Source organism: Felis catus, chromosome E3 (genome assembly GCF_018350175.1).
Source record: "Felis catus isolate Fca126 chromosome E3, F.catus_Fca126_mat1.0, whole genome shotgun sequence".
NCBI classification, from domain to species: Eukaryota; Metazoa; Chordata; class Mammalia; order Carnivora; family Felidae; genus Felis; species Felis catus.
In genome coordinates, this window is record NC_058383.1 from 10,257,739 (window position 1) to 10,285,324 (window position 27,586).

At 50.1% G+C, this 27,586-nt stretch overlaps 1 protein-coding gene and 1 long non-coding RNA gene across 2 annotated transcripts; both read right to left on the reverse strand.

Moving 5' to 3' along the window:
• Window positions 1-5,714: 5,714 nt before the first annotated feature.
• On the reverse strand, window positions 5,715-7,654 carry CLDN3 (claudin 3). The gene has a single exon (XM_011290351.4). The coding sequence runs from the start codon at window positions 6,736-6,738 to the stop codon at window positions 6,082-6,084; it is 657 nt and encodes a 218-aa protein (XP_011288653.1). The 5' UTR covers window positions 6,739-7,654; the 3' UTR covers window positions 5,715-6,081.
• Window positions 7,655-14,511: 6,857 nt separating this feature from the next.
• On the reverse strand, window positions 14,512-23,799 carry LOC109495161. Its single transcript, XR_002150413.3, has 2 exons — window positions 23,369-23,799; window positions 14,512-14,711 (listed from the first exon to the last, which is right to left on the reverse strand). It is a non-coding gene; the product is annotated as an uncharacterized LOC109495161 (long non-coding RNA).
• Between the last annotated feature and the right edge of the window lie 3,787 nt (window positions 23,800-27,586).

The following is a 27,586-nucleotide window of genomic DNA, read 5'->3' on the forward strand; positions in this document are numbered from 1 at the left end:
GTGGAAGAGACTATTCTGTCTCCAGTAATTTCTCTTGGCACCCTTATTGAAATCAGGAGCCTGGACGGCTCAGTCGGAAGAGCCTGCAACTCTTGATCTCGGGGAGTCGTGAGTTCGAGCCCCGCGTTGCATGTAGGAATTACTTAAAATGAATAAAGAAAATGAAGAAAATCTGGGGCGCCTGGGTGGCTCAGTCGATTAAGCCATGATAAGTTGAATCATGCTAAAAGGAGACCGTATTACTCTGCTCCAAAGTGTCTTCAGCTAGAAATGGTCAATGAGGTGAGAAATGGTTGAGAAGACAATGCATTTTGTTTTTTTTTAGGTGTCCTTTGCTGGGAGTATAGTTCTGAAACATTTGTTCGTGTTGTTTTGATTAGGCTTATGTTCTTACCAGATGACAATAGATGCCGTGGGATTGTTTAAAAGGGGGGAAGTGATTTGGGTACAGAGTGACAAATGCCATGGTGTCCTCCTGGATGGACAGGACTCTGTGGGAACAGGCTGGCTGTCAGGGAAGCTTCCTTCAGCTAAGATGTGAAATGACCTGTAAACTTGCCAACAGGGGTGAGGTGAGAGTGGGGAAGCTGGACAGAACAGAGAACAACTTGTGGTGAGAGGCTTGGGGCCTGGAGAGGGCAGGGTTTATGAAGAAATGAAGGAAATCCAGAGGGGATGGGCCTTGGTGGTTGGGGTGGGGAGGACGTGAGCCAATATGGAGGCAATCATGGCGCATGGGTCTGGGTGGGATCCTGAGAGCCATAGGGAGTAGGGGACTGGAAGGATTTTAAGTAAGCGAGTGATATGGTCAGATTGAACTGTCACCTGGCTATTCTGAGGGGAGTGGCTTGGACAGGGGCATAGCCGGGTTGGGGAGGGAGCCTGGAGGCAGGTGACCCTCTTGGGGCTGTTACTGAAAGATGGTGGTGGCCTGGTTGGAGTCATGGCAGCAAGTGGGGAAGAAGACAGGTGGACACATCTAGAAATAGTGACGAGGTTGACAGACGAGGGGCTGGTCATTGGCAGGAGGGCCATCAGCTGGTGAGCCTTGGTGGCCTCATTTTGTAATGCCTACCCTGCGGGGTTCTTTGGGGGTCAAGTAGATCAGGGACGGTATCACCTCTTTTACAGATGAGTGAGAGTTGGCGAGCGACATGCCCAAGGTCTGTCAGCGAGCACAAGAGCCCGCACTCTTGCTCCCTTAACCTGCTTTGCAGAACATACTTGTCTTGGCACAGATGACCTTGAATGGAGCCCTGGTAGGGGAGGGAGAAGGAAGGTACTGTCTGTTCTTCCAGGCCTGCCGCAGACCTTGAGGGAGCCACAATAAATGCTGTGTTTGTTTGATAAAGCACTTGGCTTTTGGTCCGGGCAGGAGGAAGAGCTGGAACAGGTGTGGCAAGCCCTGGGCAGCCTGAGGCACAACGGTGGGAGGTGGAATGGGACAGAGCCTGGCAGGGGGTGTCCGGGGCTGTGGATTTTGAAGAAACCGAGGACTTTCTCACGGCCCAGCTGTTGCCCTCATGTTCCCAGGCTCCTGCCTGGCTGAATAACCCAAAACATTGGTACCAGTTCACGTTGATTGAGGTCCTTTTGCGTGCCAAGCGTTGTGCTGGGCGGAAAAGCACGCAGTCATGCCTTCCTTCCACAAATGGGCGCTGGCCTGCGCTGGGTGCTGCAGAGGGACAGAAGCTGGGGACAGTGCCCCTGAGCTTGGGGGATGACCTTGTGGTGGGAAGTCTGATGAGAAAAACCAACATGGGGCGACTTGGTGGCTCAGTGGGTTAAGTGTCTGACTTCAGCTCAGGTCACGATCTCAGAGTTCTTGGGTTCGAGCCCCGCATCGGACTCTGTGCTGACAGCTCAGAGCCTGGAGCCTGCTTTCGATTCTGTGTCTTCCTGTCTCTCTCTGCCACCCCTCTGCTCACACTCTGTCTCTCAAAAATGAATATATGTTTAAAAAAAAAAAAAAAGGCGGGGCACCCAGGTGGCTTAGCCGGTTGTCGCAGGTCATGATCTCCCAGTTCATGAGTTCGAGACCTGCGTCGGGCTCTGTGCTGACAGCTCAGAGCCTGGAGCCTGCTTCAGATTCTGTGTCTCCCTCCCTCTCTGCCCCATCCCCACTCATGTTCTGTCTCTCTCTGTCTTAAAAATAAATAAAACATTAAAAAAAATTTATATATATAAAAAAAAGCGTACGACTTTGGCTCAGGTCATGAACTCGTGGTTCGTAAGTTCAAGCCCCACATTGAACTCTCTGCTGTCAGCACAGAGCCTGCTTGGGATCCTCTGTCTCCCTGTCTCTGCCCCTCCCCCACTTGTGCTCGCTCTCTCAAACATAAATAAAGATTTTAAAAAAGAGAGAGAGAGAAAGAAACAAAACAACATAGTGCTGTGATGGGGTGAGAATAGGCTGAACCGGAACCCAGAAGATGACTCAGCTAATCCTCGACATCGCCTGGTGCCATTATCATACCCATTTTGCGGATGAGGAAGCTGAGGCTCAGAGGAGTGAACTTCCCGGCTTACCCTGTCGGTTTGGTTCTAATTTTCTTCTGCAAGGGGTGATAAGGATAAAAACGGGTAAAGGGGTACCTGGGTGCCTCAGTTAAGCGTCCAACTTCGCTCAGGTCATGATCTCGCGGTTCACGAGTTCGAGCCCCGTGTTGGTCTCTGTGCTGACAGCTCAGAAGCCTGGAGCCTGCTTTAGATTCTGTGTTCCCTCTTTCTCTGCCCCTCCCCTGCTTGCACTCTCTCTCTCAAAAATAAATAAAAATGCTAAAAAAAAGGATAAAAACAGGGATGGAAAATACAAGTTAGAGGGACCCTCATGGACCACCTGGTTCAACCCCCTGGTTGAAATGGTGGAGAAACTGAGACCCAGAAGGGGAAGGGAAGTGCTCAGAGGCACACGGAGGAAAGATCTAGAAACTACTCTCTCTCAGTCCAGGGTGTTCTTCACATCAAATGCCTGTCTCTCCTCCAGCCTGCTGAAGTTTTCCCGGATCTTTCCCGTGAGACTCCCCTCAGCCTGTGGTCTGCATGCCCCTGTATAGACCCTAAACTCTAAAAGCATAAGATCAGGTAGAGTTAGGACAGGCCCTGGAGCTTGGCAAGTGTGTGTGTGTGCGTGGGTCAGGGAGGAGCGTTGGATGGGATAGGAGACCTCACTGCCCCCAGGGGGCCCCGGGGAGCCCAGGCTTGGGAAGAGACCAGGGAGCCAGGGGAGGAGCTGAGGGCCTCCCACCCAAGGGGCTGTCTCCCTTCTCTGTCACATCCTTCTGGCTCAGGGGCACTGGGGGTGGGCTGCAGGGCAGACTGGCTCCAGCCCTGGGCTGCAGCTCTGCCCTAGGGTGGCCCGGGAGGCGCTGTGCTCAGGCTGCCTTCTGGAAGCTGGTGGTAAATGAATAACCTTGTTCCTACCTGCAGGGCCCTCTGGGACAAAGGAGCCACTCAGGTGCCCCTCGGTTCTGACTTGGCCCAACCTGGCATCCATGGCCAGAGACTGTGGAGGTTCAAGGGCAAATGCAACCCCCTTGGCCCGTCTGCCCCCTTACTCCCTCAATTCCATCCCAGCCAGGCCCAGAGAAATTTCTCCTCTTAGTTCTCTCCCTCTCACCTCCTGTTGCTAAGCTTCCTCCCTCCTGACCCTTCCCCGTTGAGCCCCTCCCCTTCACTGAGCTCCCTCCTTCTCTTTGGGCCCCCTCCCCTCACGGAGGCCCCCCCTACTCTGCCCTCCCCCTTTCCTGAGCTCACTTCCGGTCCAGCTCTCCCTCCAGCCTCTCCCCTTCATTCCTCCCTCACCTTTACTCCCCCTCAGGCTAGAAGAGTGGTTTCCCCAAAGCACCCCCAACCCCAACCCCTCGAACTTTCCTGGAATCTTATAGAGAATGACCTAAAGCCAGGGTGTCCCTACTATTCATCGTAACCTCCTTCCTCTTCCTTGGGTCATAAAGGGTGGCTACATGTCGGTATTCCCTAACTGGATAATTTGGGGGGAGCTGGAGGGGGGAGTAGCCTGCTAAAAAACCCGGTGGCCACTAGGACCTTCTGCTGAAGCTTTGCTGCAGGTGAAGTTTGAGATACAATAACTGGGAAATCATTCTCTTCCATCCCATATCCTGTCCCTTGATCCTTGCTCCCTGTCAACTTGCTAACTTGGCCTAGACTCCTTTTATAAGCAAAGGTCTTGGGCCCATTGTCCAGATGTTTTGATCTTACTTCTCAACTCCCACTGGCTTTTCCGCCTGCTGGGTCTGCCCGCCCGCCTCCTGCCGAGGCCACCAGGAACCACCTTGCTGCCTTGAACCCCACGGCTACTCCTCGGGCCTCATCTTGCCTGACCACTTTTGCAACCTCAGTCACCCTGGTTTCAGGTGCCATCTGTATGCTAACAATAGCCGGCGTTGGCCACTCCCGAGTCTCAGTTCTTTATATGTGCCCTGCCGCTTCCTGGACGTCTCTGCCTGGAGGCCCAACAGGCTTGCCAAACTCTGTGCCTTCAAACCTGAAAACCATCATCTTTCCCCACAAACCTAGTTTCCCATTTTGGTAAATGGCATCCGCCATCCCAGCAATGACCTAGGGCAGAAGATTGGGGTTATCCTAATGTTTCCATCTCCCTCACCCTACCTATCGAGATGCTTCTCAAGCCCTCATCTTGCTTGCTTCCAGCCCCTGTCAGGCCCTGCTCCTGACCCCACTGTCCCTGCCTTCTTTCTGGCCACACCATCTCCAAGAGGATGGCCGTGGAGCCTCTTCGATGGTGTCCCCACCTTCTTCTCCCTCCTGGAATCCCACTTCCCCAGGGGCTCCTGGAGATGGTATTTTGGAGCATAAATCTGGCCAGTCATCTGACTTCCATGACTCCCAAAACACCAGAGTTAAGGTCCAGAGTCTGTAATTCTGCATCTGAGACTCCATGGCTTGGCCTCCTCCTGGCCCCTGGCTGGGCCTCACCACATTCCCCTCACACTTTGCTATGCGGCCAGCCCTGGGGGATCTCTCTTTCCTGGTCCCAGGCACCGGCGCCCTTTCCTATTACCTGAACCTCCTGCGCCTTCTCCCGGACACAAGGCCTTCCAAGCCTGTTTAAACTCAAGCCCTACAGCCTCGCCAGAGGGTCATGCATCCTGACCCTTGGGGGTCCCTAGGAAGAAAATGAGGCCCCTTCCTCCTCGCCCCTCCAGGTGAGAAACTGCCGCCCAGCTTTACTTTTGACGCTCTTTTACCAAAACAATAGGGCTTTTTGTTCCCCCCTTCCAAATATGAAATCATAGCACTGAATGTACTCTTTCACACGGAGAGGGAAGATTAGCTGTGCAGCCGCACAGGGGATTCTCCAAGCACAAACGATTCTCCAAGCACAAACCCAGAAGGCAAAGACTAGGGAGGAGGGCCCGGAGCCACACTTCTCCCCGCTCCCGGCCCCCCCCCCCCCATGCCTCCGTCCATGCAGCAGGCTGGAAGTGCTCATGCCTCTCTAGGTTGGCCCTTCAATGTCTGAATTCCCAGTGAGTAGGCCAAATGGCCACCTAGGGCGAACCCAGTTCGGTTTCGAACCACACTTTCTTGGTTACCCAAGCTCTGCCTTCTCTAAGCTTCATAGCGGGAGAGCAGAACCCAGCCAAGGCCAACCCTTGAGGGGCGGGTGTTCGGTAGGGAGGTAGGGAGGTGGAGGCCTGTCGGCGCTCGCTCAGGAAAGTAGGCGCCCGTAACTGCAAAAACGAAAGGCTTTTATTGAAAAATATCAACTGGCCCTTTCCAAGACTGCCGGTCCCTGCCCAACGCGGGCTTTGGGGCCGAGGCCCGACGGGACGGGCAAGTAGCGGCGGCCACCCGGCCCCGCTCTCCGGAGGGGCTGAGGTTTCACTGTCCGTGTGGGCTGGTCCCCCGCGCGCCGTGGGGCCGGGGAGCGGGGTGTGCTGCCCAGGAAGGGGCCGCGGGGTTGGTCCCTCCCGGTCCAGTGTGAGAGCTCCTGGCACCTGGGGGGAGGGGGGGCTGGTCTCCGAGGAGAGGCCGCACGCGGCACCGGTGGGCGCTCGCGCCCCTGGGGTGGTGGGGTCTCCCCGCGGCCGCCCCTCAGACGTAGTCCTTGCGGTCGTAGGCTGTGCTAGTGCCCGGGCCGGCGGAGCGGGGCGCGGAGTAGACGATCTTGGTGGGCGCGTACTTCTTCTCGCGCGGCGGGCAGGAGCAGCAGAGCAGCGCGCCCCCCAGCAGCTGCAGCGCCGCGGCCGCCCAGCCCACGTACAGGCCCGCGCCCATCTCACGCTTCTGCGCCTCCGGCACCAGGGGGTTGTAGAAGTCCCGGATGATGGTGTTGGCCGACCAGGACACCGGCACCAGCGTGAGCAAGGCGGCCAGCAGGAAGAGCACTCCCGCCACGATGGTGATCTTGGCCTTGGCCGTGTCGTCCTGCACGCAGTTGGTGCACTGGGCGCCCACCAGCGCCACGAGGAGCCCGAAGGCGGCCAGCAGGATGGCGACGACGATGAGGGCGCGGGCCGCCTGCAGGTCCTGCGGCAGCGCCAGCAGCGAGTCGTATACCTTGCACTGCATCTGGCCGGTGCTCTGCACCACGCAGTTCATCCACAGGCCCTCCCAGGTGATCTGCGCCGTGATGATGCTGCTGCCGATGAAGGCCGTCACGCGCCACATGGGCAGCGCGCAGCACACGATGGTGCTCAGCCAGCCCATCACGGCCAGCGAGGTGCCCGTAATCTCCAGGCCCATGGACATGGCTGCCGCGCCAAGGCCGGCTCTGCCGGGCGGCTCAGGGTGCGGGAAGACGACCGGCCGTGGCCGCCGGGCCTGGGTGGGAGCTGCCGCGCGCAGACGGAGGGATGCCTCGACGGACGCGCGGACGGCTTGGACGCACGGACGGACGGCGCGCGCTAACGGCTCCGCTCAGCCCGCTCGCCCCTAAACAGCGCCTGCACCTGCCTGTGGCTTTGTGGGCGGGCGGCGGCGACTGGGCTGGCCCTGGGCTGGGGCCGGTGAGTCTTAGATCCGTGCCCAGCGCTCCGGCGGGGGTGGGAGGGGCGGAGCCGCGGGTCCCCGGGCCTGGAGACTGTGACGTGGCCCCTCTTCCCACCTTCACCAAGCGCCCTGGGAGGAAGGACTCGGCGGGGAGTGGCGCACCGCGCGGGGTGGGGGGTGCCAAGAGAGGGCGGACCCGGGGCCTGCGACCCCGCCCCTCGCTCTTCATCGCCCAGTTCCCAAGCTAATTCTCCGGGGCTCGCAGGGGTTGCGGTGCAAATCACAATCTGCTCGACACTCCCCGACCTCCCCACATTTTCGGTGCGGTGCCGTTCGCACAGGCGTCGTCGGGAAGGGGGTCTCGGCCAGCTGGCCGGGATCCATGGGGCCTGGAAGGGCCCAGTGGGCGTGGCCGGGGCTGTTTTCCGGAGTGGGCGGCTGCTCCGGGAGCCGCACACCTGCTCCTAGGTCCCTCTGGCCTCTGAGGCTCTGCTGGCACACAATCCGGGCTTGATCCAGGCCCTGGAGGTCTGCGCTCAGAAGCCAGAAATCCGCCACTCCCCACCAAAGACACCGAGAAGATGCCCCAAACCAGCGCCGAACTCAAATTCACTTCCCAGCCCCACTGCTCCTCCCTTAGCTCCTGGATCCTGGTAGCAGAGCTGCTCTCCCCTCCCAGAAGTCCCTCCGCCTCATTGATTCCCCTCCTCCTGCGCAGCCTCGTGCTTCCTCCCTCTGGGCCCACTTTCATGAAATCGTAGTGAAAGGTTTGATCCTGGCAGAAGTGGGGAGTCAGAGGTGTTACTTACAATGCCTTCCCTCCTATTAACCTTAAAAGTAAAGCCGCCAGTTATCCTACCAGCAAAACATGGGTTTATTGGGGAAGAGCAGAGAATTGCAATCCAGGACAAGCAAGCTGCAGCAAAACCATAAGCAAGTCCAACAAAGGGGAGGATCATTGTTTTATGGAGAAGGAGGAGGAAGTTGGGAGGGATTGCAAGAGTTCAGGATAATGCTGGTTTTCTCACTGGTTGAGTTGCAGGGGTGGTGAATTTCTTACAGAAGATGCTGTGTACAATTTTCGCTGTTGGGGTCTGTAATTGATTATTCTGTCCTGTTGAGATTCTTCTGCTGGAGGCTGTAATTGACCATTCTTCCTGTAATTGACATGGAGTGCCAGCCTCCCGTTCTAGCTCCCCAGTTCTGCTTCACTAATTTTCACATTTCCTTCTTTTGATCAAGATCTTTCCTTGAAAGCATCGCTGATCAAGAATTAGGTATTTTGCGCATAGTGGTTTTGTCCCTGAGTCCCTGGAAGGACCTTTTCTGGTTGTCACGCCCCACTTTGGAAGGAAAGTGCATAGCAGTTGGAAACCACTTAAGGCCAGGTTGGCACAGCAAGGAGGGTTAGGAGGGAGAGCTCTCAGGCATTTCCCATCTCAAGTCTGTATCTTCTCAAGGTTATCAGCGTTGGAGGTCATCTTGAAGTATGGAGCCAGTATAATCTTATTGGGTACATTTATTTAAAATGAAAGATTGATAGGCAACAAGTACAGAATCAAAAGTAACGTGACAATTCCAACCTGTATGTTGGTTCTAAATCAGGACCTTAGGTCTGAAGGTAGCCAGCTGAAAATGTTTATTGGCACTTATTCCAACTTAGGGAAGAAAAGTTTCTGGCTATGAAGGCAGACCTGGACTCACCTATGCCTCCTGGAAGTCCCTGCCTAAAGCAACCATGAAAGCAGAATGGTAAACACTGCCAGAGCACACGAGAAGAAGGAATCAAGTGCATTGGGAAGATCCGATGCAAACCAGCAACACTTCAAAGACTTAAAAAAACATATATTGTTATCTTGGGCGCCTGGCTGGCTTGGTCAGTGGAGCATGAGACTCTTGATCTCAGGGTTGTTAGTTCAAGCCCCATGCTGGGTGTAGAAATTACTTAAAAATAAAATCTTTTTAAAAAGAGAGGAAGGGGCACCTGGGCGGCTCAGTCGGTTAAGTATCCGACTCTTGGTTGCAGCTCAGGTCATGAGCTCACGGTTCATCAGTTTGAGCCCCCATTGGGCTCCACCCTGATGGTGCAGAGCCTGCTTGGGATTCTGTCTCTCTTCCTCTCTCTCTTCCCCTTCCTCTCTCAAAAATAAATAAAAACTTAAAAAAAAAAGAGAGAAATAAATAAATAGTTATCTCAAATGGACTGGTTTGAAAACAAATGTTATCAAATAATAGTCTGTAAAGTTGTAAGTTCAGAGACCATGGATGTGTATAAGAATCCAATGTCAGTTAATAGTTGGTTTTTATTTTTACTTATTTATTTATTTTTAAAAGTTTATTTTTTCCTCTTAAAATTTTTTCTTCTTCTGATGAGAACTTTTTTTTTTTTAATGTTTTATTGATTTTTGAGAGAGAAGCAGAGTGTGAGCAGGGGAGGGGCAGAGGGAGAGGGAAACAGAATCAGAAGCAGGCTCCAGGCTCTGAGCTGTCAGCACAGACCCCGATGCAGGGCTTGATCTCACGAACCACAAGATCGTGACCTGAGCGGAAATCAAGAGTCGGACGCTTAACCAACTGAGCCACCCAGGTGCCCCAGCATGATCATTTTTAATAGAAGCCATTAGGCCTTTACACTATTGAAATATATCTCCTTTTATCAGCTGTGGGTCAAAGGAAGCAGAGGCCAAGTGTTTTGGATGTCCTGCAACTACCTCATAGGGGGAGAGTAGAGTTGCTAAGGGGGTGGATCTGAGTTTCAGAGGACCAACAGCAATGCTTTAGGTCAAGGTGTTTGGAGGGTTTCTACAAATTTTTCCCTTTGAGTCTTAATAGTCCATTAGTACTTGTTGAAGCACCCAACCGGCAAAATGGATTCCCTGATCACTGTGAAGTTTGAGAGGGGCTCCCCAGGTCGTGATAATCTTTTTCTTTTTTAAAGATTTTAGTGTTAAGTAACCTCTTTTCCCCAATGTGGGGCTCAAACTTACAGCCCCAAGATCAAGACTCACACGCTCTACTGACTGAGCCAGCCAGGCGCCCTGTGATAATCTTTTCTAACAGAGGAAGCATTGGCCTGTCTACACAACAAAACTTTGGTCCAGTGAGAAAGCATATGAGCCATAACTAAAACACATTTGTCCATGAGATGGGGAAGCTGTATGAAATCCATTTATATGAACAGGTTTCCCTGGATTATACTTTGGACGCGTGGGGCAAGTGAGAGAGGCACTTTCTGTGGCCCTTATGAACTTTTCACCACAAATGTTCATTGACGAATGCTGTCATTTTGTCAGTAGACCAGTGGGTTTTTTTTGTTTAAAAAAAAAATTTTTTTTTAACGTTTATTTATTTTTGAGACAGAGAGAGACAGAGCATGAACAGGGGAGGGGCAGAGAGAGAGGGAGACACAGAATCTGAAACAGGCTCCAGGCTCTGAGCTATCAGCACAGAGCCCGACGCGGAGCTCGAACTCCCGGATCGTGAGATCATGACCTGAGCCAAAGTCGGACGCTTAACCGACCAAGCCACCCAGGCGCCCCAGACCAGTGGTTTAATGTGTGTACGGTTGTAAGTACTGGGAATTTTCGAATTTCTAGTAGAGCAGATTATTATTTGGTCCCGACCAGAGTTCTCTCTCTTCTTGTGGAACCTACAGTGATACATTTCCAAAGCTGTTTTTCCCCTCTCTGGGGCCAATTGTTAGGTATCTTTTGTTGATGTCTCCAAAATTATCATTTGAGAGACCATCTCTTTAGACTATAACAGAGGTTTGGCTATTGGACTCCTTGAGAGCAGCATTTCCATTTTGATGATGGAAACATCATCAGGGTGGATTACTTTGGTCCTCAAGAAGTCGAGCCTGGAGTGCCCAGGAACATTAAGAGTCAGAGCAGCTGGCCAAAGTGTGGCATTTAATCAATTTTGGACATAGGAGCCATCTTTAATATTATTCCCATTGAAGATAAGAACATCTCATTGTTTCCACAATATTCCAAAGTCATGAGCTACCTCAAAGGCATATCAAGTATCAGTATAAATGTTTGAGGTTTTACCCACGGGTAAAGTACAAGCCTGAGTAAGGGCATATAACTCAGCCTATAACTCACTGACATTGGGCTGAAGTAGCCAGAGGTAAAGGTACTGCCTTAATGACTTCAAGGGAGTGGGAAAAGCATACCCAGGACAGTATTTACCATTTTCATTCTATAAATAAGAACCATCACTATGGGCACTTGTGTGCCTCAGTCGGTTAAGTGTCTGATTTCAGCTCAGGTCATGATCTCACAGTTTGTGAGCTCAAGCCCCCCGCGTCAGGCTCCGGGCTGACAGCTCGGAGCCTGGAGCCGGCTTCAGATTCTGTGTCTCCCTCTCTCTCTCTGCCCCTCCCCCGCTGGCCCTCTGTCTCTCTTTCTCAAAAATAAAATAAAACATTAAAAAAATAAATAAGAACTATAAATAAACCATGAAAAATCTGTATCTGTTCGAGGAGTCTTGTAAATTGTCAGTGGGTGTCAAAAGGTTATCTGTTAGCAGTAAGCAGTCATGAGGGGTTTCATCTGCGTCCATTTGTAAGCCCGTATTCCAAGATCAGATGCCCTAAGTATCTAACCTAAACGCGACCAGACTGTAGTTTTTCTTTGAAGACTTTATGTCCCTTTAAGAACAAAAGTCTTAACAGATGGATGCTGTCTTTCTGTGAAGAGGTTTGAGGAAGGGGGCAGAGAAGCAAACCATCTACGCATTTTGGCCAAATAGAGCCCGCAGAAAACGTTCTGTTTTTCACATCAGCTTTTAAGGTAGGAAGTACTCTCTGTGAAATCCTGGGGCGTTACTGTCCAGCTGTTATTTCCATTCTTCCAAGTGAAGGCAAAAACTTACTGGCTGTCCTTATCAACTGGAATACTAGAGATGTACCGCATAGATCAATTACCGTGAAAAATACGCTCTCAGTGGGAATGGATGTTGGAAATAACACACTGGAGTTAGGAATACCAGGTGCTGAGGGACAACTGTCATTTATTGCTCAGAGGTCCTGGACAAATCTTCATCCTTGGCCCTTGGGTTTTCTCATGGGTATAATTGGGGACTTACAGGGACTTGTGCAGGGATTCATGAAGCCTTGAGCCTTGTAATCGTCTGTTATAGGCTTGCTGCCTCGAAGCTCCTCTTTAGTTCTACAGCATTGATTAATTATGGGAAGAGGTTTTCAGGGATCTATTTGAATTTTGGTGGGAGGTGCATTGTGGATTCTGCTAATATCAGTTGAGGATCTTGCCCATAAAGAAGAGAATACCTGATCTGATAGGAATAAATGATCTGTGTCCCCAAGTCTCAACTATGGTGCCATCAGAGACAACGCACAGAAAATATGCCAAAGGGCCATTTATTTTTCCTGTTTGGCTCTTCTGTCAAATTCTGGAGTTATTTCTCCCTTTTAGGAGAAACAAATTCTGGCACGGTACTACTTTTCTAAGAAATCGTGGCCCAGCAAATGAATAGGGGCAGAGGAAGTAAGGAGAAAAGGGTGCCTGTCTCTCAAAGGTCATGGACAAGAGGGAGTAGGTTCAGAGACAGGAACCTGTTGAGGTTGATTAGAAATTTCTATTATTTGAACCCCTACTATTCTAGGACTTTGAGATAAGGGTTGCTTTACAGCCGAGAGGTTGAGCAGTGAGAATTAGCTTCGGTGTCAATGAAGACAGACACAGGTTCATCCCCGTCCCCTTGGAGTTTCTGGGAGCCCCGACCCTGGGAACTGCTGGGACATTAAAAAGACTGACCAGAGGGCTGAAGGCAGCTGGAGTGCTTAAGTTAAAAAAATTTTTTCTTAATGTTTATTTATTTTTGAGAGAGACAGAGACAGAATGCAAGTGGGTTAGGGTCAGAGAGAGAGAGGGAGACACAGAATCGGAAGCAGGCTCCAGGCTCCAAGCTGTCAGCACAGAGCCTGACGCAGGGCTCGAACTCATGAGCCGTGAAATCATGACCTGAGCCGAAGTCCGACGCTCAACTGACTGAGCCACCCAGGCGCCCCTGGAGTGCTTAAGTTTGTAACAATCTTAAAAAAGATGACCTGGCTCTTTGCAATAATAGCAGAAACGAAAAGGTTATTAGTTTTGTTTATGGGCCTTCATTTGTCAGAGTTGAAAATTGAGAATTTTAGTGGTCTTTCTTTTAAAGATGTGAGCGAGTCAGTTTGCCACGCTAACTAAATTTATAGTGGTCACTTTTCCGTTCCATCCTGGTCCTTTTAACTGAAAGAATAAGATACTGGTTCAGGCCATTAATAAACAAACATAAAGTTAAATGCTACCCAAGTGGACTTAACATCTAAAGGGAGACCAGAATATTCTTTCTTTCTTTTTTTTTTTTTTCTGTAGGACTAATACCTTTAAAAAAGTGTTGCTCGCCGGGGATTTCCATTGAGTGTTCTAGCATCTTGCCAAAAGTTAGGGGCTTGTCTCTCTAAATCCCCTTTCAGGATGTTACTTTTCAGTTCATTTTATCCAGTGGCTAGGCTGGTCCTCAGCAACAAGCATGCAGACTGATAAAAATCTCAGAAACCAGGTTGGTAGGTTTGAATAACTATGTTAGATTATTCAGCAAGTTGCCAGGGGATCCTCAGTCACTTTGGGACTTTATTTATGTCTGTCTGTCTGTCTGTATGTTAAAATTTTTTTTTAATGTTTATTTTTGAGAGAGACAGAGCACGAGCCAGGGAGAGGCAGCCAGACAGGAGACACAGAATCTGAAGCAGGCTCCAGGCTCTGAGCTCTCAGCACAGAACCCGACGGGGGGCTCGAACCCACAAACTGAGAGATCGTGACCTGAGCCAAAGTCGGACGCTTAAGTGACTGAGCCCCCCAGGAGCTCTGGGAAACTCTTAACTTTGGCTCTTAATCCATCAATTGAAACAAACAAAAAAAAACACAACACACCAAAAAACCCATCAACAAGAACCAAGACCTTACAACAGATCCCAAATAAAGCCTGGAGAGCTCGGACACAAAGCATAGGGCTTGAAATTCAGGAGAACAGGTGTCCTCAAACTCCACGATCAGCGAGAAAGCAGTGAGCTGGGCTCTGTGGGTATTGGCACCTGTCTGCTTATCAGCCCCAGAGTGGTTGGGGGTCTACTCTGGATCCCACCTCTGATCACTGAGAAAGGCTGACCTTAAACATAAAACTGTTTGGGGCACCCGGGTGGCTCAGTTGGTTAAGTGTCCGACTTCGGCTCAGGTCACGATCTCACGGTTTGTGGGTTCTGGTCCCACCTCGGGCTCTGGGCTGACAACTCGGAGCCTGGAGCTTGCTTCAGATTCTGTGTCTCCCACCCTCTCTCTCTGCCCCTCCTCCCTTTGCGCTCTGTTTCTCTCTCTTTCAAAAATTAATTAAAAAAAAAAACATTAAAAAGAACCCATAGAACTGCCCAGTATTTCAGTAGCGAAAATGGCTTTCTTTGGGAATAGTAGAGAACTCATAATCCACAACAAGCACGCTACGGCAAAACCAACAATAGGCAAGTCTGGCAAATCAGGGGAGCATTATTTTATGGAGAAGAAGGAGGCAGTTGGGAGGGCTTGTTTTGAACAGAAGTCCATTGGAGAGAAGCAGGAGTTCAAGGTGATGAGGGTTTCTCATTGGCTGAGTTTCAGGGGTGGTCAGATTCCTTATAGAAGATGCAAGATGTTCTGTATGTCCTTCCCTGTTGGGCCCGTAATTGACAGTGCTTCCTGTAATTGACATGGAGCTGTAAGGCTTGCCCCACCCCCAGCCTCTCCTTCTAGCATCCCTGGTCCACTTTAGGGAGGCTTCCCTTTATTAATGCTCTCGGGCTATTCCTGGCCCTGCTTGGAGCCTTTCTGGCATTGGCCTTGGTGGTTCTGCCTGAGCTGCCCCCCATTCGGTCTCACCTCTCACCCTAGCAGTTGGATTTCCTGCAGCCACTCACCCCACCACGTCCTATCTCCTTTGCATACTTCATACCCTCCTTAGCGTTAAACACCCTCCGTTGTACTTGAGTTTTCTAATTTATTTTTCATTCTTCCTTTCTCTTCTCCAGTATGTCAGCTCCACTGGGACATTCAGAATGTCCTCAAACGGGCGAGGGTTTCTGCCGGTTTTATTTGCTGCGAGGGAGCTTTGTAATCTAGTAGGAACCAGGGGCACCTCCAGGTGAGATGAGAGGCCTCACGGAGCCGGCCCTGAGCGTTTTTCTGGTTTGCCCCCTGTCTGTCAAACCACACGCATGCAGCCTCTTCCCTAAGTGCCCAGGCCCTGGGGTGATAGGAGAGTAAGGTAAACAGGGCCAGAGGGCCATGAAAACCAGGGTCCCTGCTTCTTTCAGGGGCAAAGGTCTTGGGCTGGGCCTGTTGGGGCCGGGCTGGGCAGGGCTGGGAGTGCCCGGCCAGAGGGCCCAGCTGGTGCTGGGTGGGGGCTGCCTTAGAGGAACTTCGTAAGCCTGGGTCCACCTCACTGGACTGCTGGCTGCCCTCAGTTTCCTGTTTAGTGAGGGTGGCTTTGGGCCAGGAGAGAAACAGAAGCCTCAGGCAGTGTGGCTGGGCGTAGGGGGGCCGAGCTCAGGTGCTCTGGGCCAGAGAACGGGCCCCTGGCTGGTGGTGCCTGGGTGGGGTGCTGTGTGCTCTGTCTCTTGCCAGCTGCGAGGCCGAGGAAAGTCCTATCATCTCTTACCTTAGTTTCCTCTTCTGTTAAATGAGGGAAACGACGTCGACATGACCCACCTCACAGGGCGGGGATGAGAATGGACGCGGTGGGAGTGCAAATTAGAAAACAACCCAGGCGGGCCATGCAAACGTGCAGGGAATGTGGAGCGAGTGTGGGGTGTAGCTGGACAGACCTAAAGGTGAGCCCGGCTGCCCCTCCCCAGCCGTGTGAACTTGAGCCGGTACTTTTTCCTCCTTGAGCCTCAAGATCCTCACCTATGAGGAAGGGTTTGTTCTGAGATGCTTGGGTTGGCGGGGGGGGGGGGGGGGGGGGTGACGGACAAGGAGAGGTGCCTTGCTCCTGAGGCTGAGGGATAGGGAAGTGCTGGGCAGGGCCGCGCGGAGATCAGGTATCAGGGACAGAAAGCTTTGTGCCCAGGGGCCAAACTTCAGGGACTCTGCAAATAAGACTTTGGCTCTGGGCAAACAGCTCCAATCAGCTTGGTGCTTAATATCTATCACGGTTCTTACAACCCAATAATAAAAAGACAAATAACCCAATTTAGAAAATGGTCAAGGGATCCGAACATTCAGAATAGACAAAGAAGACACACGAATGGCCGAGAAGCATATGAAGAGATGCTCCAGGCCATTAGTCGTTAGGCAGATGCAAGTCAAAGCCACGAAGAAATGCCACTTCATACCCACGAGGACGGCTGGGATCGTAAAGACGCACACAGACAAGTGGTGACAACGAGTTGGAGGAACTGGAACTCTCACACCCTGGTGGGAATGTCAAATGTCAGAGCTGCTTTTGAGAACAGTCCAGCAGCTCCTCAACAGGTGGTTACTTTTTTGCCCCGGCATTTCCACTTCTAGGTGTGTACTCAGGGGACACGAGAAATATGTTCACGCAAAAGCACGTACATGAATGCTTGCAGCAACGTTATTCATAACAGCCAAAAAGTGGAAACACCCAGGGGCGCCCAAGTGGCTCAGCGGGTAAGCGACCAACTTCAGCTCAGGTCATGATCTCACGGTTCGTGGGTTCCAGCCCCGCCTCGGGCTCTCTGCTGTCAGCACAGAGCCTGCTTCAGATCCTCTGTCTCCCTCTCTCTCTGCCCCTCCCCGACTCGCACACCTGCTGTCTCTCTCTCTCTCTCTCTCTCTCTCTCAAAAATAAACATTAAAAAAAAAAAAAAGTGGAAACACCCTAAGTGTCAGCTGGTGAATGGTTAACCAAATGTGATATGTCTATCGATGGAATATTATTTGGCCATAAAAAGGAATAAAGTACCGAGATACCTGGATAAACTTTGACAACTTTATGGGAAGTTAAAGATGCCAGTCACAAAGCGTGACATGCTAGGTGATTCCTTTTGCAAAAAATATCCAGGGGCGCCTGGGTGACTCAGTCGGTTAAGCGTCTGACATCGGCTCAGGTCGTGATCTCACAGTTCGTGGGTTCGAGCCCCGTGTCAGGCTCTGTGCTGACAGCTCAGAGCCTAGAGCCTGTTTCAGATTCTGTGTCTCCCTCTCTATCCCTGCCCCTCCCCTGTCTCTGTCTCAAAAATAAATAAACATTAAAAAATATATATATCCAGAGCAGGAAAATCTGTATAGAGACAGAAAGTAGACTGGTGGTAGCTGGGGGTGGGGGTGTTGGGAGGAAACGGGGAGTGGCTGCTAATGAGTACAGGGTGCTTTTTTTTTTTTTACGGTTATTTATTTATTTTGAGAGAGAGGCAGAGAGAGAGCGCACACCACTGTGCTCAGGACCCGCAGCATGTCTGTGGGTGTACGTGCCCCAGAGTGTGGGAAGGAGAGCAGGATGTTGCTGTCTTTGAAGGAAGAGGGCTGTGAAGGGGTGGGAGGAGGCTGAGGCTCGGGGGCTCCAGACACAATGCACCCCCCCCCCACCCCAAAGCACACTCCTGAGCCTCCTGTCTTTAAGCGTCAACAAGGAACCCTGCAGGGCTGAGTGATGTTTGGAAGGAGAGTTCTGGGGCTGTGCTCATCCAGGAAAGCGGTCCACAGGAAGCTGGGCTGGGGCGGGTGGAGAAGGATTTGGCTGCTGGAGGCACTAGGTATGATTGGGTAGAATGGGGTGTGTGTGTGTGTGTGTGTGTGTGTGTTTCCAAGGAGCACGGGGCTAGGAAAAGAGGAACTGAAGGAAGAGGGCTTGCAGCTAGATTAGCCTGTTTCTTATCTCCTCCCCAGCGTCCAACCCAGAGAGTAGCCATCCTCTTGGGTCTCCTGTCCCAGCGCGCTCTGGCCGGCCTTCTACTCGCCCCCGTAGGCAGTCACCACTAGGGCCACATTCTTGCAATCTCCAGCATTGGAAGTGTGAGAGTTGTGTGCAGAGGTGGGGGCAGGGGAAGAGCCTAAGCCTGAGGAGTTTGGGGGCCCACCTGTCCCTTGCTGGGGGCAAACCATGTGGAGCCCAGGGACGAGGGTACACAGGGAGCCCATCTGTGCCTACTGTGGATGCTGAGTCCTCGGAGGAAGTGTCACGCTGTAACTGGTGGCAGCATCTGGGTGTTGGTGTGGTGGAGGGTGTGTGCGTGTGTGTGGACGTGCAGTATTTGTGTATGATGTGTCCGGATGTGTGAGAATGAGGAATAAGCAGTAATGATTCTGCATATCGCTAAATGTGTGTTTTAAACTCTGTTATCAATTTCACTTGGTCACGGTGCTAATCTGTGTTCCCAATGCTTGGCCAAGGGTTGCAAACGGCAGCCCAGGGGCAGAATTCAGCCCGTGGAGTTTTGTTTGACCAGCACAAAGTTCTTCTACAGACTGAGTTAGAATGCTTCTCAGTGGGGCATGCGTACTTCACGTGCTGCCGGAACCCCCCACCTATGATCTTTGTTTGTTTGTTTAATTCACCTTTTCATTTTGAGATCATGGTAGATTCACATACAGTGGGGGGCACCTGGGTGGCTCAGTCAGTTAAGCGTCTGACGCTTGGTTTCAGCTCAGGTCACCGTCTCCTGGTTTCGTGGGTTCGAGCCCCGCGTGGGGCTCCTCACTGACGGCGCGGTGCCTGCTTGGGATTCTCTGTCTCCCTCTCTCTCTGCCCCTCTCAGACTCACGCTGTCTCTGGCTCACTCAAAATAAATAATCTTAAAAAAAAAAAAAAGATTCACATGCAGTTTTAAAAACTTATAAAGCAATTTGTAAAAAGCAATGCAGAGACCCCCACACCCTCTACCAAGTTTCCCCCAATGATGACGTCTTGCAGAATTATAATACAGTATCGCAACCAGGATATTGACATTGGTAGGATACAGAGCAATTCCAAACCTCAAGGGTCCCTCATTTGCTCTTTAATAACCACACCCACTTCTCTCCTAACCCCACCCCCTCTTTGCCAACAATCACTCATCTGTTGTCATTTCAAGAAGGTTATATAAGGGCGCTTGGCAGGCTTAGTTGGAGGAGCCTGTGACTCTCCATCTCAGGGTCATGAGTTTGAGCCCCACTTTGGGCACAGAGATTACTCAAATACATAAAACTTAAAAAAATGTTATTACGTAAATGGCATCACACAGCATGTACTATAACTTTTGGCATTGGCTTTGTTCACTCAGCAGGATTCTCTGGAGATTCATTCAGGCTGTTGTGTGTATCAATAGTTTATTCCTTGTTGTTGATGAGTGATATTCCCTGGTATGGATGTAAACATTTTGTGTCAGCATCCACCGCTTGAAGGATGGCTGGATTGTTTCCAGTTTGGGGCTGTTACAACTAACGCTGCTGAAAAACATTCATGTGCTGGTTTTTGTGTGAGCATGTCTTAATTTGTATGGGATAAATGCCTACGGATGTAATTTCTGGGTTGTATGGTAGGTACATGCTTAGCTTTTAAAGAAACTGCCAGACTGTTTTCCTGAGTTGCTGTACTATTTTTCATTTGCACCAGCAATGTGTGAGCTATCCAGTTTCTCTGCGTCCTTACCAACATTTGGTATTGTCACTATATTTTACTGAAGTCATTCTGATAGGTGTATAACGATATTTTGCTATGGTTTTAATTTGCATTTCCTTAATGACTTAATGATGTTAGACATCTTTGCATGTGTTTATTTGCCATCTGTGTATCTTCCTTATTGAAATGTCTGTTCATAGCTTTTGCTCATGTTATAATTGGATTGCTTGCTTTTTTTTTTTTTAACGCTGCAATTTTCAGAGTTTTTTTTTTTTTTTAAACCTATAACCCCAAGATGAAGACCTAAGCCCAGATCAAGAGCTGGATGCTTAACTGACCAAGCCACCCAGGTGCCTCCAGAGTTCTTTATATATCCTATATAGTAATCCTTTGTTGAATGTGTGATTTGCAACTGTTAATCTTAAAAAATAAAACTGACAATTATTTATTATTATCTTTTTAGGTAGGCTCCATGCCCACCGTGGGACTTAAACTCACAACCTGGAGATGAAGCGTCAGATGCTCTATTGCCTGAACCAGCCAGGTGCCCCCAAACTTCCGGTTATTTTACCAGCAGAAATGGTTTTATTTGGGAATAACAGAGAATTACAATCCGTGACTAGCAAGCTAAGGCAAAACCCCCCAAACAATGAAGAACAAACGCCCTTTTATAGAAAAAGAGGGGTCCGTTGAGAAGACTGTTATAAATAAGTCCATTGGAGGAAACTGGGAGCTCAGAGTGTCGTGGCTTCTCATTGGCTGAGTGGGGACAGTCTCTCATTGGCTGGGCTGTTGCTGAGGGAGGAAGAAAGCCTTTCCTCCTGGGCTGGGGTAGTGAAAGTAGCATCAGTTTGCAAGTGTCTTCCTGTTGGATTTGCAATTGGTAATAAGTGGTAGGACATGAGAGAAGTCCCCCTGCTGCCCTTCCAACTCCATTTTAGCGAAGTTTCTCTATTAATTTTAACACAGTTGTTGATCCCACGCTAGCTTGTCTTTTTGTCCTCTAGACCGGGTCTTCCAAAGGGCAAAACCTTTATTTTGTGTTTAATTTTATGTGTTTATCTTGTATCCTGAGACCTTCTTAAACTCACTTATTCCAGGAGGGGTTTTGCAGATTTCTTGGGATTTTCTACAGAGGCAATCATGTCATCTGCAAATAGGGATAGATTTATCCTTTCCTTTCTCATCTGTACACCTTCCATTCATTTATTGATTGATTGATTGATTGGCCTTACTGCTCTGGCTACACCTTCTGGCACTAGCTGAATAAGGGTGGGAAGAACCAGCATTCTTGATCTTGGGGTGCAAGCATCTAGTCTTTGACCATTGAGTAGAACGTTAGCTGTAGGTTTTTTTGAAGATGCTCTTAATCAAGTTGAGGATGTGCCCCTCTAGTCCTATTTTTCAGAGAGTTTTTTGTTTATTTAAAAATTTTTAAATGTTTATTTATTTTTTTTTTGGGGGGGGGAGAGATCGTGAGCAGGGGAGGGGCAGAGAGAGAGGGAGACACAGAATCCTTAGCAGGCTCCAGGCTCTGAGCTGTCAGCACAGAGCCGGACGCAGGGCTCCAAGCCACGAGCCGTGAGATCATGACCTGAGCCGAAGTCGGATGCTTAACTGACTGAGCCCTCCAGGCGCCCCTGTTTTTTGTTTTAAACCATGAATGGATGTTGAATTTTGTCAGATGCTTTTTCTGCATCAATTGAAATGATTATGTGAGTTTTCTTCTTTAGCTTGCTCATGGGCTGGATTACATTATTGATTTTTGAATAACGAGCCGGTCATGCATACCTGGAATAAACTCCACTTGTCATTGTGTATAATTCTTTTTATATGTGCTGAATTCTATTAGCTAATATTTTGTTGAAGATTTCTGAGTCTATATTCATGAGCAATAGTGGTCTGAAATTTTCAATTTTTGTACTGTATTTGTCTGGTTTTGGTATCAGGGTAATATTAAACAAAATGTTTAAATCACCATGATGATCATTCTGTCACCTGAAACATTAAAAAAGAAATTTATTTTAAGTAGGCTACGCGCCCAACGTGGGGCTTGAACTCACAACCAGGAGATCGAGTCACATGCTCTACTGACACCTTCTTGGGCACAGGCTTCTCCCCCACCCCCATTCTTTCCTTTTGTTTAACCCTATCCTTAAGGACACCCTTGAGGCATCAGGTGCTTGATCTGCCCTGGAGATAGGACTGTGACACACATGATTCTTAAACATTCTCTTCTTGGGTAGAACTCCAGCTTGTCTACAGCCTCTAGGGCTACAAAAGCAGGTCTTAAGGGAGGTGGGGTTGTGGAGATCCACTCATCTTGTTAACACTCCAAGACATGCTTCTGTCCGTTAGTCGCCTTAAGCCATTTTTGGTCAAGCTGTACTTGGCCTTTTTCTTCAGCCGTACAGCTCCTTTGGCCTTTGGACGTTGTTTTGCACCTACCTCCCTTTCACACAACAGACCTCTCCGTTCTCAGGTTTTTGGAATTGGACTGGATTATACCACTTGGTTCCCTGCTTCCCCAGCTTGCGGATGGCAGACCAAGGGACTCTTCAGTGTCCGTGACTGGGCGAGCCATTTCCTCTAACTTCTCTCCCTCTCTCCTTGTCTGTCCTTCTTCTGGATGACCCTGATGAACACAGTAGAATTTTCTAGTGAAAACTGGGCCTCGAAATTCTTTTTGAGGAGTTTCAAGTTGCAAATTTAATTTCCTTAATACTTACAGGGCTATTCAAATTATCTAAATTATTTATTTCATATTGGGTGAGTTGTAGTGTGTGTGTGTGTGTGTGTGTTTGAAAAATGGACCATTTAGTCTAAATTGTTGAATTTATGTTGTAGAGCTGTTCATAATATTTGCTTATTAGCCTTTGGATGGTCTGTAGGGTCTGGATGATTGTTACTGTTTTATTCCTGTTGGTAAGTATGTCTTCTCTCTCTCTCTCTCTCTTTCCCAGCCTTACTAAAGGTCTGTCATTTTTTTTTATTAAAAAAACTTTTTTTCTTAACATTTATTTATTTATTATTGAGAGACAGAGCGTGAGCAGGGGAGGGACAGAGAGGGAGGGAGACACAGAATCCGAAGCAGGCTCTGGGCTCTGAGCTGTCAGCACAGAGCCTGACGTGGGGCTCGAACCCACAAACCGCAAGATCATGATCTGAGCTGAAGTCGGATGCTTAACCAACTGAGCCACCCAGGCTCCCTGTAAAGGTCCGTCATTTTTATCATTTTCTTTCAAAGAACCAACTCTGTCTTTCACTGATCCCTATTTTCAGGTTCATTGATTTCTGTTTTAATCTTTGTTATTTCCTTCCTTCATTTGCTTTGGGTTTATTTTGCCCCTCTTCCGTTCTCTTTCTCTCTTTTAAATACTTTATATTTAGATTTGCCTTTTTTTTTAAAGTTTATTTTTGAGAGGCGGGGGAAGCATGTGAAAGAGGGGCGGGGGGGGGGGGCGTTGGATGATCTGAAACAGGCTCTTCACTGACAACACAGAGCCCGATGTGGGGCTTGAACTCATGAACAGTGAGATTATGACCTGAGCCAAAGTTGGATGCTCAACTGACTGAACCACCCAAGCATCTAGATTTCCCCCCCCCCCCTTTTTAAAAAGAGGGATTGTGAGCAGGGGAGGGACAGAAGGAGAGAGAGAGAGAGAGAGAGAGAGAGAGAGAGAGAGAGAGAGAGAATCTTAAGCAGGCTCCACACTCAGTGCAGAGTCCACCTTGGAACTCAATGCCATGACCCTGGGATCATGACCTGAGCTGAAATCAAGAGTCGGATGCTTACCCGACGGAGCCACCCAGGCGCCCCATATTTTGCATTCATTTTAAGCGCGTCCGTAATTGCTCGTGTGATGATTTTTACCATGGAAGGGCAAAGGGCCTCCTCATATTGCCGGGCAGAAGCAGAAGTCCTTCGTTCCCCATTTGGCCTTGTTAGCCCTTGGGGCAGGGCGGAGGGTAAGATGGGGGCCCCTCTTTACTTCTGGACAAGGATAGGAGTTCTGGTTCTTTCGGTAGTTTCCACCGACAGCATGGTGGGGGGGTGACCTCTTCTGATACAACCCTTTGGGGGAGGCTGTGTGGTGTCTTTTACTCCTCGGTGAGCGTGGACGGCTAAACTCCCTGTGTGGCCTCCACTGATACTGAAGGGGCAGATTGTGACATCACCTTAGTGGCGGTGTTCCTTGCTTCGGAGGGTAGAAGTCTAGGCCGTCTCTACCTGGCTACACAAATAGTGTGTAGCTGGTTGGCATCAGTCTTTCCCTGGCGTTTGGCTGGCGTAGGGTGGTTATTGTCGAAAATTTCTTTGTCTTTCTAGGCTGCCCCTTTTCTGGTCCTTCGACTAGAGCTTTCTTTGGGGGTTTTTCTTTGTCTGTGCCCGTTGGTGTCTTCCAGTTGTCTGCTTCTTCGGTTCCATGTCTCGGATTCATGAAGGAAAAAGAAAGCCTAGGGCACTCACCATGCTCTATAAGGGGCCCGAAGGTGGCTAGCAGGATGGTGACAAATAAGGCATAGCACGTCCTTGGGTCTAGAGGTTCCTAGCTGGTCTGCTTTCTCTCCACCTTTCAATCTTCTCAGTTATGTTTTATCTGTAGAGTCCAGGGGCTTGGGCGCGCCTTGGGTGGCTCAGTCGGTTAAGCATCTGACTTCGGCTCACGTCATGATCTCGCGGTTGGTGGGTTCCAGCCCCGCATCGGGCTCTGTGCTGACAGCTCGGAGCCTGGAGCCTGCTTCGGATTCTGTGTCTCCCTCTCTCTCTGCCCTTTCCCCGCTTGGACTCCCTCCCTCGCCCTCTCTCTCTCTAAAATAAATAAACATTAAACAATAAAATAGAATAAAGTCCAGGAGTTTTAGCTGCACGTGGCAGAAGGAATAAGGAAATGTAATCTACTTCATCTTCTTACGAGTCGAAGCCCCCACTATTGTCTTTCACTCAGCTCTGACCGTGCATTTTCATTATCTTTCCATCCCCTGTAACCACTTGAGTTTGAGATACCTGGCTTAGCTTTTGTAGCTCTCGGTTTGGGCCCTGGATCCCTTCCTGGCAACCAAAATGAGAGAAAAGGAAAGGAAAAGAAAGAAACCCAAGGGAAACTCAGTGGGGATGGGCTGAGGCTGAGGGCACTGCGGCAGAGAGAGGGCTGTGAGACCTTGGTCCTCGGCTCCTGGAGGGTCTTGTGTCCTCCCCTCGTGAAGCCTCCCTCTTAGGGAACGGAGAGTAGAAGACTCTGGTGCATTCTAAGTTTATGTAAGCCTTGGGGACCTTATCATATCTTCATCCAAACAGCGTAAAGGTAAACAAAGCAGCTTTTGAGGCCCAAGGAGAGAGAAGTTGATTTAAGATAGGGCTCTATCAGAGGTTACTCAACCCTTAGTGTTTTCTGCCTTATCGCCGACAGAGGCCACCCTCCCCTATCAGCACAGTCCTGGGGCACTGGTGCCCTGACTCTGAGCTCCAGCCCAAAGGAGAGTCCTGTCGCCGTGGGCTAATGAGCAGCCCAGTGGGTGCCCGGTAGCCTCCTCCCCCGGCCAGCCCGGTGCCTGCCTGATGGGCTTGTGACCACAGAGGCCACTACGGCAGGCAGGGAGGCCACGCGTGGCTTTCTCTCATGAAGGCTGTCCCCAGTGCCCACTGGAAGCAAAAATAGCACCAGTACGGTCCTCTCCTTCCCCAGGGACCACCGAGCCTGATGCAAACCCATCACCCCAGACCCCTGTGGGGAGGATCTCAATAGTGTGTCTCTTCCCCGACGGGTGCTCATTTGGGATTTGTATTTGCTTTACTTGTGCTGTTGCCCGTCGCGCCCTTCATGAACTTACTAATGCCTCATACGCTATGCTGGTGAATCCTTGCCGTGTTGCTTCTGATCTGGAAGTTGCCTCACAGCAAAAGACGCATGGGGTAACGTCCTGGGAAGTCCCGCTCTTATCACAAACCCCACCACCTAGAAGCATCTGGCCTTGCAGGATGATGAAATGGCCATTTGAAGACAGCGGTGGCTCCACCCAGGAGACGACAGCCTGGGAGGCTGGACTGCTGCCTGGCAGATGCCGTTTCTCCTGTAGGCGGAACGCGTGTGCGTTCGCGGACTTCTTCCCTCCTCTGGTCTGCCAAGGAGGACTCAATCATTGAGACAGGACCTGTCCCCCATCTCATGGGTCAGAAGGACAAAGTGCTTACTAGGGGAAAGATGACGGGGAGGTACGAAGTTAAGTGTCGAGATGGGCAGGAGAGGAACAGAGCTCTTTAGAGCTCTGGGGGTGGCAAAGAGGTTTGGGGAGAAGCTTCCGGATCTGCTTAGGATCAGCTGTGGGGTGTGAGAGGGGAAGACAGGAGAGGAAAGGCGGTTCTCATCTGTTGCAGTGGACCACAGATCTCCATACCTGGGACATCTTTCAAAAGGCAAGGGTGGGGTAGGGAGTTCCTATGTACTTCTGGGTCATGCTTTGTGAATGGGACATCAAGCCTGGCCTGAATTAGGTCCCCAGGATTTTGGTGTATGTGGATCCGAGAGCGGAGGGGCAAAATCACCCGAGGAACACCCTATGGTCCACTCTTAATAGTCTTTTCTTAACCCAAAGGAGGAATGCTCTCGTGGGGGACTTCATGATAACAGACCCACTACACTGGAAGGGAGGGGGCCTCCTGGCCATTAAGGTTCCTTGTGGCCCTACGAGAACAGGCAAAAGCGAATCACTACAGTGGATGAGGGGATTGACTCTGACCATGGAGGTCCTCCATGGAGGACTACGCTTACCAGAGGGAAGCACGGGCAGTGCCTGTGTAGCTCAGGGACCCTCCCGAGCGTCTACATTCTGCCGTCACCACCGATAAATGTTCAGAGAAGCCCACCTCCAGGGCCAAAGGCCGGGAGGCCCAGGGAGGAAGGTGAAGCCATCTCTATGGGGGAAGAGTGCTGGCCCAGCCTCCAAAGCTGAGCTGTGGAGGGAAGCAGGGAAGGCACAGCCTGAGATCTGCGGCAAGAAATCCATCATCTTGTTGCTATACTCTAAAGTTACCCTCTTTCCCTTCAAAAAAATTTTTTTAATGTTTATTTTTGAGACAGAGAGAGAGACAGAGCATAAACAGGGGAGGGTAAGAGAGAGAGAGAGGGAGACACAGAATCCGAAGCAGGCTCCAGGCTCTGAGCTGTCAGCACAGAGCCCGACATGGGGCTCCAACTCACGGACGGTGAGATCATGACCTGAGCTGAAGTCGGACGCTTAACCGACTGAGCCACCCAGGCGCTCCCTCTTCCCCTTCAAACATATATTTTTATTTTTTAGTTTTTCAAAGTTTACTGATTTATTTTGAGAGAGAGCGCGCGAGCAGGGGAAGGGCAAAGAGAGAGGGAGAGCGAGAATCCCAAGCAGGCTCTGCACTGTGTCAGCACAGAGCTTGATGTGGGACTTGAAGTCACGAGTCATGAAATCACGACCTGAGCCGGAATCAAGAGACAGACGCTTAACCGACTGAGCCACCCAGGTGCCCCTCAAACATAGATTTAAAGTTATTTCACACACTCAGGAACGTGGGAAGCGTAATATAAGAAACCCCCATGGGACTCCATCACTCAGATTTAGCAAATCTTTTGTGCCCCTTCACTATCCCATTCCCTTCTCTTCTTCCAGGGAACATTGTCCTAATGTGGATACGTCATCTTCCTGTTCAGGTTTTATATTTTTGCTACTTACGTATACGTCCACTCACAATACGTAGATCTATTTGGCGTTTTAAACATTTTTACGTAAATGGTCTTCGATTGCACATACCATTCTCCAGTTTGCTTTTTTCATTGACCGTACGTCTTCAAAACTGACCCACGTTTCTACAAGAAGCTCCAGTTCATTCACTGTAACTGCTGTGTAGCATTTCGTCCTGCGCGTGTACCACAGTTTACCTCTCTTCTCTCCACGAGCATTTGGATTGCTTCCAACTGTTTTGCTATTACAAATACGATGCGAGGCACGTCCTTATAAATGCCTACAGGTACATATGCCC

What these genes read in the sequence shown, in the direction of transcription:
- CLDN3 (XM_011290351.4), bottom strand. Translation starts at nt 6,738, where the DNA reads ATGTCCATGGGCCTGGAGATTACGGGCACCTCGCTGGCCGTGATGGGC.